We start from the raw sequence: 10,569 nt of genomic DNA, 5'->3' as shown, positions 1-10,569 counted from the left end.
GGAGGCGGTCCGCGGCTTCTCGCCGGTCGGCTTCCCGCCTCCGGGCCTCCGCGGTCGCCGTCTCCTCGGCCTCAGACCGGCCAGACTTGGAATGGGGAGGGGCGCGACGGGATCTCGCTGAGGCAGAAGAAAAACCAGAAGACAAAAAGAAACGGGTGAGTGAAAACTCGCCTTAGGAGATGGGAGAATGAATACGGCCGCGGTGGGCGCGGGGACGAACCTGCGGGGAGGTCGGCTAAACGACCACCTCGGGGGCGAGATGAGGCTCCCCCGGCATGGCTCGGTCCCCCCCATCTTGCGGGGCCGTTTCTTCTTTCACTCCCCCTCGGGCTGCGGCGTCGGCGCAGCACCCTCCGGGCGCCTGCTGCTGGCACGCACCGCCCCGCCCCCTCGGGGAGGAGATGGGGGAGGGGTACCCTCCTGCTTCCTCTTCCCCCGGGCGTCGGCAGGGCGGCTGCCCCCCGGGCCCCCGTCGCGGGGCCCAGAAGCACGACCCCCTCCCGGGGTAGATTGTTCCCCCCTGCGGCTCCCGCCCGCGCCATCGTGGCCTCGGGGGGCCCGCTCCCCCGACGCCCCGACCTCCTGCATGATGGTCAGGATGTTGGCGCACTCCAGATCGCAGCAGAGGGGGAGGACCCCTTGGGGGATGAGGGATGCCTCCACGGAGCTGAGATTCAGCACCCGTTGGACCACCATCCTGAAGTCCTCAGGGTCCCAGTCCTATTTGCGCCCCTGGTGGGTCCTCATGATGTCCTCGGGCCCGGAGTACTCCCAGGCGCCCCGGGCGCGCCGCTGGAGCGGCGCGATCCGGCGACGAAGGTAGTCGCCGAACACCATGGCCCCTGTGAGCCCCTGGGATCGCAGGCCCGCCAGGCGGTCAAGAACGGCGTCGTAGCCGTCTCCCAGATCTACCGTCGACCGCCAGCTGGAGGCCTGCGCCGGGGGCTGGCTCGGAAGTCGGAGGCGCGCTTCGTCGACGAGGGGGGTGTAGAACCAGTCGCTCTTCCAGTCGTCCCACTTTTTGCGGAGGACGCAGGGAATGTAGCGGTTCAGCACCTGCCCCCGCGGCTGGAAGTAGCAGCCACCGACTACCGTCGGCGGCGACACCGGCTGAACGGTGAAGAACCACCGGAACAGCCGGAGAGATGGCCAACGTCATTATCGCGTTGGGGGTGAGGTGCGCCATCTGGAGATCATAAAACTCCAGGATATCCATGAAAAAAATAGAGAATGGCGGGACCAGCCCCGCCATTGCGAAAGAGAGGAAGAAGACGGACCGCCCCGGGTAGTGCGGCGCCGGGCGTCCCTCGCCCAGCGCGACCACCTCCCGGCCGGTGGCAGATTCCGGCATGAATCGGCGAGGCAGCCCGGCCTGCCTCTCACTCACGATGCGGGAAGGCGGCAGCACGCTACCCTCGAGCGGTGCGGAGCCCCGTGCCATGACGCCGGCGGAGGAGGGGCTTGAGAGCTAGCGAGTATGGCAAGGGTAGGGCGCAGGAAACGGAGAGTCAGAGAACAAGTGGCGAAGGCAAGGGGAAGAGTGGCGAGAGGAAGGAAACAAATCCCTTCCTTGGCGTCTTTGTACCCTTGCCAACGCTATGCTCGGCTCCTCGCTTCCCGCGCCCACTACCTCGCCCCCTCATTTCTCGCGCCCACGCCTCCACCAACCCCACTCGCCCGTTTGCGGCGCACGCGGCAGATGTGCGGCCGTGTCGTTTGAGATGGGGCAGATCGTGCGCGCATTAACCGCGCTCGCCAACCGCGAAAAACGCCATCATCGTGTCCCCAGGCGAAACAAACCTGCTCGTCCCGATTCGCGCGCTGCTCGAGTAATGTAGCGGTCTTGAAGAGGCCGCTCATTATTGTCGATCGGTTTTTCCCTTACCGATGCGCGCGATTTGTGACCGTTGGGTTTCTGCCTGCCTGTGGGGACCGGCCCCACCTGTCACCAGGCCTAAGGAGTGGCATCACGCCCGAGCGCCTCCCTCGAGGGGGGCGGTCGCCCTGGCATAACGCCGGGGGCTACTGTCGGTGACATGGGGCCGGGGGTATCGTGACTAGAGGCTTGGATAGCCGCGATCACTCACGTGGCCCGACCCCCTCGGGGGGGTCGGGCCCGACGGTGACATGGCCACCCCTCCCTCTGTCTCCCCGAGGGGTCGGGCCGCTCCCGTTTCGGCCCCGAAGGCTGGGGCACCCCGACCCCCTGTGGTGTTGGCGCCACGTGTGTAGGTTAGGTGAGCACAGCGGCGCTCACCTAACCGCATTTATAGCGGGTTAGACGAGCGCGCCACGCCGCATTCAATGCGGCGCAGCGCATGCTTATCCGGTCTGTGACCAGTCGCGGTGTGTGACCGGTCACAGACCGGTCAGATCGCGGGTTAGGTGGCAACAGGCGGCCTGTCACACGCCTCGCCCCATCCCGTCAGAATGATGAGAGCTTCCTGGCTCTCGTCTCTAGCCGAAGCTGGCGTGCTGACTCCTGGAGTTGGTATGTCAGTCCCGGTCAAATCCATTCCAGGCTTCAGCGCAAGCGTGGCAAGAAAATCGCTGGCCATTGAATGAAGGATGAAACGGGCGTCCACCGGGAGAGCTGACGAGCGGAGCAGGAGGCATGTGTACTGCTTGTCAGAGGTCATTTCCGGCTGTAGATTAGCCCTCATTGTAAAAAGCATGTTTCTTTTCTTAGGCAGCTAGAGGCCCATGTGGTGACCCCTAACCAGATAAAAAAAAAGGGAGGCCCAGGCCTAAGAAGGGGGGACTGGAGGGGGAGAGCCGGAACGCTCTCTGGCGCTCGAGCTCTCTGGCTCTGGAGCTCTCTGTATTCCTTCACACACAGATCCACCAGAACACAGGAGTAGGGTATTACGCTTCTCAGCGGCCCGAACCTGTCTACGTCGCCCGTGTCTTGTGCGCTTCTTCTCGTTGACATTCCTCAGATCGAGGGCGAAGAACCTCACTTAGCGCCCCCGGCCGAACCGACAAAGGGGGGCCTGCACGGTCTCCCAGTGAGGAGCCCCACGCTCCGTCACTACCCTTAAACCCTAGAGATTGAAATAGACCGATTTGAGAGTAATGCACAAGAGGGAGAGTGATTTACCGGATGAAGGAGTTGAATCGCACCAAGCAACTATCCTCTATTGGTGCAAATCGAAGAACACCTCGTGCTTCACCTAGGGTTCCATGCCATGGATAAAAACTCAATCAAAACACAAATCAATCTATGGAATAGAGAGTGGAAGCGGAGGAGAATCACTTACGGTGTAACCGGAGTGATTTTAACGGTTGAACCGGATGGATTTGGTGTAGGGAGGTGGCTAGGGTTTGGGAGAGGAGAGAGGAGAAGAAATTTCGAGTTGGAGAAGTGAGGGGATGAGAAGGAGAGAGAGGGAGTCGGGTTGGAGAAGAAAGGGTAAAAACCCAGGGCCCACCTGCTAGGCCGGCCCTTTGCGGCCGATCAGACCGCCAGCTCCAGGCCGGTCAGACCGAGCCTATATGGCCGGTCAGACCGCCTGCCCCAGCCGACTGTGCACAGCCCTTGCACAGTTCGGCTACCCCCACATAATAAAATTCAACAAAAAATTTGATTTTTGGAGCAATTTTGAAATGTGTGAGTTGAAATATTGCCAATCATTCATAACATTTAAAATTTATGAAGATTTGCAACAAAACTCACTTGAATGCTAGGAGGTGACCTTTTATGGTCTATAGGGGTTTTTTTGGTGAATTTGATTTTCAAACAACTTTTGAAATATTTGGTTTTTGAATATGATTTGAATACCAAAAACATTTGAAATCCTCCTCTCTACTAACTTTGTTTTAAAACTTTTCTCAAATTCTTTCTCAATCTTATTTTGGGGATAAATCTCATTTTGGCCAAAAATAAGAATCTAGTTTCTTCAAAAGATGGTGAAAAGGGCATTTACATCCAAAATACACTTTTCTTGCAATGTAAGGCTTGGAAACATATAGGGAACCTTTTGAAACATTTTCCAAGTGATAGTTTTCAAATTACATTTTTGCGAAAGTTTTGACTTATGTTGACTTGGGCATTTTGAAAATACTACTAGTACTCCTAGTTGATTTGCTCACATACAAAGAGTGGTAGAGCACATGTAAGAGTGCAAAACTCCCCCTTAATGTGACATGCTCCATTTTCGAAAAGAACCAAATGGCAATAAATCCAAAGCATAAGAGCAAATAGGAGCAAATATACACAATGCAAAAGAAGCAACCATGGTGCACAATGTCAAGTCACATTTGAGAAATCTATGACATTTAACTCATTCCTCAACTTGCAAAAACGGGTTTCATCAAGAGGCTTGGTAAAGATGTTGGCTAGTTGATCCTCGGTTCTTATGTGGCTAATGACTATGTCACACTTGGCAACATGGTCTCTTAGGAAGTAATGGCGAATGTCAATATGCTTGGTTCTAGAATGTTGGACCGGGTTATTGGCTATCTTTATGGCACTATCATTGTCACATAGGAGTGGGGTTTTGGTGAAGGATATGCCATAGTCCAACAAGGTTTGTTTCATCCAAAGCAATTGGGCACAACAACTACCCGCCGAAACATATTCCGCCTCGGTGGTAGAGAGGGCTACGGAGTTTTGTTTATTGGATGACCATGACACAAGGTATCTACCAAGCATTTGGCAACTACCAGATGTGCTCTTTCTATCCACTTTGCAACTGGCATAATCTGAATCGGAATAGCCAACAAGCTTAAACTTAGCACCTTTTGGGTACCACAAGCCAATAGTTGAGGAATGCTTTAAATATCTTAGAATCCTTTTCACGGCCACTAAGTGACATTCCTTAGGAGCGGCTCGAAACCGTGCACACATGCAAACACTAAACATGATATCCGGCCTAGATGCAGTAAGGTAAAGCAAGCTACCAATCATAGAACGATAAAGCTTTAAATCTACCGGTTTACCTCCCTCATCAAGGTCGAGATACCTGTTGGTTGCCATAGGTGTCTTGATGGGCTTTGCATCCTCCAAGCCAAACCTCTTGAGTAGATCCTTGATGTACTTGGTTTGGCTCACGAACGTCCCATCCTTGAGTTGCTTGATTTGAAGTCCAAGAAGAAGCTCAACTCTCCAATCATGGACATCTCAAATTCCATAGACATCATATCACCAAATTCCTTGCAAAATACCTCATTAGTAGAACCGAATATGATGCCATCAACATAAATTTAACACACAAAGAAATCATCACCAATGATTTTTGTGAAAAGGGTGGTGTCAACTTTTCCAATTTTGAAATCCTCTGACAAAAGAAAATCTCTCAATCTTTGATACCAAGCCCTAAGAGCTTGTTTTAAACCATAAAGAGCTTTTGAGAGTTTATAAACATGGTTAGGATTTTTAGGATCTTCAAAACCGGGAGGTTGTTCAACAAAGACAAGTTCGGCAATTTCACCATTTAGAAAAGCACTTTTCACATCCATTTGAAATAGTTTTATATCAAAGCATGATGCAAATGCAAGAAGGATGTAAATAGCCTAAAGTCTTGCCACGGGAGCAAAAGTTTCACCAAAGTCCAAACCTTCAACTTGTGTGAAACCTTGCACCACCAATCTTGCCTTGTTTCTCACCACCAACTCGTTCTCATCCTGTTTGTTCCTAAAGACCCACTTTGTCCCTATGACGTTGTGGTCTCTAGGTCTTTCAACCAAAGTCCACACCTTGTTTCTTGTAAAGTTGTTGAGCTCTTCATGCATAGCATTCATCCAATCCGGATCACAAAGAGCTTCATCTACATGTTTTGGCTCAAGACAAGAAACAAACGAGTAATGTTCACAAATCGAAGCGACACGAGATTGAATTTGAACACCCTTACTAATGTCACCCAACACTTGGTTAATTGGGTGATCCTTGGAAAGAGCGGTGTGTATCCTTGGTGGCATAGGTGGATCTTGTGCCTTCTCCTCCTCCATTTCAACTTGAGCTTGACTTGGCGAAGCAGAAGTAGATGGCTCACCTTGAGTGGAGGTGGATGGCTTGTGTTCCACTTCAATAGGCTTGACATCTCTAACAGACATGTTCTTCATAGCTATCATCAAGCCTTCATCACCTACATCATCCAAATTCTCGTGCCCCTCTTGGGAGCCATTAGTCTCATCAAATTGAACATCGGCGGTTTCTTCTACAATACCTTTGTTCTTGTTGTAGACCCAGTATGCCTTGCTATTTGAGGCATAACTTAGAAGAAACCCTTCATCACACCGACTTTCAAATTTGGTTAGTCTAACACTCTTTTGGTAAATATAACACTTGCAACCAAAAACTCGAAAATAGGCAACATTTGGCTTCCTCCCAACAATTAGCTCATAGGAAGTCTTTTTCAAGAGACGATGCAAATAAAGCCTATTGGTTGCATGGCAAGAGGTGTTTATGGCTTCCACCCAAAAGGAATCGGAAACACCATATTCATCAAGCCTAGTCCTTGCCATCTCAATCAATGTACGATTTTTCCTCTCCACTACACCATTTTGTTGAGGTGAGTAAGTAGCGGAAAGTTCGTGTTTAATACCAAGATCATCACAATAGTCCTCGATATTGGTATTCTTAAACTCGGAACCATTGTCACTTCTAATTTTCACAAGACTGCAATTAAATTCATTTTGGGCCCTTTTTGCAAACTTTTTGAAAAGCTCGGCAACAATAGACTTGTCATGCAAAAAGAACACCCAAGTATAGTGAGAATAATCATCAACAATCACAAGACTATGACTATTACCACCAATGCTTTTATAGGTTGTTGGGCCAAACAAGTCCATATGCAAGAGCTCCAATGGTCTAGATGTGGACATGATACTCTTAGTGGGATGAGAACATGCAACTTATTTGCCGGCTTGACAAGCACTACAAAGTTTATCTTTCTCAAAATTGACATCTTTCAAGCCCACAACTAGATCACGTTTTGAAAGTTTGCTCAATTGATTCATGCCAACATGGGCTAGCCTCCTATGCCAAAGCCAACCCAATGAAGTTTTTGCAACTAAACAAGTTTTCAAATTTGCTTCACTAGAATTGAAATCAACCAAATAAAGATTTCCATATCTAAACCTTTGAACACACAAGAGTTGTCAAGAAGACTAGAAACAATAACCTCTTGCGGGAAGAAAGCACATGACAAGCTAAGATCACAAATTTGGGCAACCGAAAGTAAATAGAAATTTAGAGATTTAACAAGAGAGACATTGTCAATTGATAAATCATTGGAGATAGCAATTTTACCTAACCCAATTACCTTTCCTTTGCTATTGTCTCCAATTGTCACTTTCTCTTATTCTTTCCCTCCTACTTCAAATATGGTGAACATAACCCTATCACCGGTCATGTGTTGAGTGCATCCACTATCAAGCACCCAATGGCTCCCACCGGTGCGGTAGTTCACCTACAAAAGAAGATCAAGCTCTTTTAGGTACCCAAACTTGTTTGGGTCCTTGGAGGTTAGAGACCAAAGCTTTGGGCACCCAAATGACATTCTTTTTACCACCAAGTATAGGGGAACCCACAAATCTAGCAACAATGCTACCATCATGAGCCTTCCTAAGCATATAATGAGAATCAAACATGCATGTCTTAGAAGGCTTACCACCGGGGCAATCACTCACCAAATGTCCAACCTCACGACACTTGGAGCAATACTTACCATTGCTCTTGACAAAATGAGTGGCACGGTGAGAAGGTTTCTTACCCTTCTTTGGAATGAATCCAAGTCCCTCCTTGTTAAGGATGCACCATTGCTCACTCAAAATCTTGTCAAGAGTGTTCTTACCCTTGAAGCACTTCTCCAAACTATTGTTGAGCTTGGCCACTTGCTCCTTAAGCTCATTGTTCTCAACAACAAGTGAGGCATCACAAATAGAAACACAAGAGCTAGAGCTAGGCATATCCACAAGATCATCACAAGAGGTAGAAATGCTAGATGATGCAACATGAGCAATATGGCAAGTAGCACTATAATCAAGCAAATCACAAGATATGCCAACATCAATGTGAGCTCCATGTTGAGTAGTGGAAAGGAGGTTGTCATGAGCTTCCTTAAGCTTCTCATGAGAAATGGTGAGTCTCTCATAAGAGGTCTTTAGCTCCTCATACAAGACCTCCAAAGAAGCATGATCCTTCTTTAGAGCCTTGAACTTGACAATATCCTTCTCACTATAAGCATGGAGCTCCTCAAACATACTCACAAGCTCATCATAGGAAATATCATCACAATCATCATCACTCTCACTATCACTAAGAGATGTTACCTTAGAGGAGCCCTTTGCCATGAGACAAAGTGGAGCGAAGAGTGATGGAGCCTCCTTGATGGCAACAACGGCCATCTTCTTCTTCTTGGAGCTTGCATCATCACCACCTTCTTCCTCGGACCCGGATGAGACGGAGCTCTCCTCATTTGAGTCCCATTCCCCGATGAAGGCCTCAATCTTCTTGCCTTCCTTCTTGAGCTTCTTCATGAGCTTGTAGCCTCCACTCTTCTTCTTGGAAGACTTGTCTCCGTCATCATCCTTGGAAGGGCACTTGGAAGCAAAGTGCCCCTTCTCACCACACTCAAAGCACCTCAAGTTGGAGAGAGTCTTGTTGGGTCTTCTATTTCTTCGCCTATTGGAGTTAGACCCCCTTCCTCTCTCCTTTCTCCTTCCCAAGAGATCATTGAACCTCCTAGCAAGAAGGGCAATCTCTTCCTCTAAGTCCTTATTGGCTTCATTCACCTTGACCTTGCCCTTGTCTTCAACTTCGGCTTGGAAAGCAATGCACTTCTTGGAAGGTGAGGCTTCCTCCATCTCCTTCTTCTTCAACTTGTACATGTCATTGGTGTTGATCTTCCCCAAGAGGCTTGCGGGTGTCATCCTTGACATGTCAGAGTTGATGAGCATGGTGACAAGGGTCTCATACTTCTCCGGTAGAGCTCTAAGCATCTTTTGGGCAACCTCAAGATCGGTGTAGTTTGCCCCAAGCCCCTTGAGATCATTTACAATGACATTGAGCCTCCCATACATGTCATTCACACTCTCATGAGGCAACATGGAGAATGTCTCATATTGGATCTTGAGGAAATGAAGCTTGGCATCCTTGTACTCACTTGTACCCTCATGGATCTCCACCAACTTGTTCCAAATCTCATATGCGGTCTCAAGGCTGCTCACTCTATCGAACTCCTCTTGGCACAAAGAGTTGAACAAGGCATTCATGGCGTGGGCATTGAGTTGGAGGTTGCGGTGATCAATCTCCGTCAAGGGTGTGCCGGTGATAGCAAAGCCTACATCCACAATACTCCAAATAAGGAAGCTCATAGCTTTGAGGTGAGTAGACATTTTAATTTTTCAAGTGGAGTAGTTTGTGCCATTAAACATGGGAGGCTTCTCTACATGGTTCACCTCGTTCGACATCTTCTCTCTAGGTGGTGAAGCCCAATCAAGACAGACCAAGCTCTGATACCACTTGTAGGATTGAGATGTCGACTAGAGGGGGTGAATAGGCGATTTAAAACTAAATGACACCTAATCAAAACTAACCTAAGTTGCTAGGCTCGATGGGGATCAACTCTAACTAAGCAACTAAGTTATGTTTTGCAAACCGAGGGTGATAGAGGCTCAATTATATCTCTAGGAAAGTAAATCACACTTCTATGTCAATGTTTAGCAATTTTAGGGTGATATGATCTCAAGTATGTCTCTAGAAATGTAAATTGCACAAATGTAAATGCGACAATCAAAAGACACAAAGAGACAAGAGATTTTTCACCGAGGTTCGGAAACTCGCCGGTTTCTTACTCCCCGTTGAGGCGAGCCCAACTCCACCGCTCAACCACGAAGCCACCGCACGCCCCCTTCGTCAAGGGGTGGGCAAGGCGGGAACCGGCCCAAGGAGAGGACTACCTAAGCCTCGATCATTCGGAGTAGTTCTTCCTTCACTCCAAAGGTGGTGAACTCTAAACCACTCACCAACCGGCACTGGGCCTCCTCCACAATCTTCTCGGAGAGGTCAACGGGCAACTCCTCCACAAGCCATCTAGGAGGTGGCAACCTCCAAGAGTAACAAGCAATGACCCGGCGTGGAGATGATCAATCAAGTGCCACACTAGCTCTACAAATGGAAGCAATGCACTTGACTCTTGGCTAGAACAACCTCAACACTACAATGGATGAACACTAAGCTCAAATGTGTGTGAGAGAGGTGCAAGGGATGTATGCAATTGAATTGGGTGCCAAGAGAGTCCCCTTGCTGCTGGTGGGGGAGTATTTATACTCCCACCCACCAAAACTAGCCGTTGGGAGCAAAATCCCCCAACTCAGAGCTCTGCCGGTCTGACCGGAGGTATGTGGTCGGTCAGACCGTGCTACTCTACAACGGCTAGTTTTCTAGCCATTGTAGGGCTGTCATTGGGCCCCACTGCCTAAGCCGGTCAGACCGCCATGGGGTGGCCGGTCAGACCGGCCTCGGCTCGGTCTGACCGAATACGGCTCCGGCGGCTCGGGATCGGCCACCCCGAGCAGCACCATCCCGCCCATATGGCCGGCCGGTCAGACCGGCCTATACCCGCC

General features: G+C 49.6%; 1 protein-coding gene across 1 annotated transcript; it reads right to left on the bottom strand.

Annotated features, from left to right (window-relative positions):
• Positions 1–5,514: 5,514 nt before the first annotated feature.
• LOC136356625 (uncharacterized) lies at positions 5,515–9,318 on the bottom strand. Its single transcript, XM_066310873.1, has 4 exons — positions 8,446–9,318; positions 7,671–8,286; positions 5,853–6,086; positions 5,515–5,768 (listed from the first exon to the last, which is right to left on the bottom strand). The coding sequence occupies exons 1-4, from the start codon at positions 9,316–9,318 to the stop codon at positions 5,515–5,517; spliced, it is 1,977 nt and encodes a 658-aa protein (XP_066166970.1).
• Between the last annotated feature and the right edge of the window lie 1,251 nt (positions 9,319–10,569).

The sequence above is a fragment of the Oryza sativa genome, chromosome 5 (assembly GCF_034140825.1).
Source record: "Oryza sativa Japonica Group chromosome 5, ASM3414082v1".
In the NCBI taxonomy this organism is placed as follows: Eukaryota; Viridiplantae; Streptophyta; class Magnoliopsida; order Poales; family Poaceae; genus Oryza; species Oryza sativa.
This window is presented reverse-complemented; position numbering and strand designations above follow the sequence as displayed.

Bases quoted from the DNA above. Each gene is read 5' to 3' on its own strand.
- LOC136356625 (XM_066310873.1), bottom strand. From the start codon at position 9,318: ATGAGCTTCCTTATTTGGAGTATTGTGGATGTAGGCTTTGCTATCACC. The intron at 8,287-8,445 runs GCCTTCATCGGG...CTCATGGCAAAG, and splicing joins AGGAAGGCAAGAAGATTGAG to GGCTCCTCTAAGGTAACATC. The intron at 5,769-5,852 runs GTAAGGGTGTTC...CAAAACATGTAG, and splicing joins CCAAGTGTTGGGTGACATTA to ATGAAGCTCTTTGTGATCCG.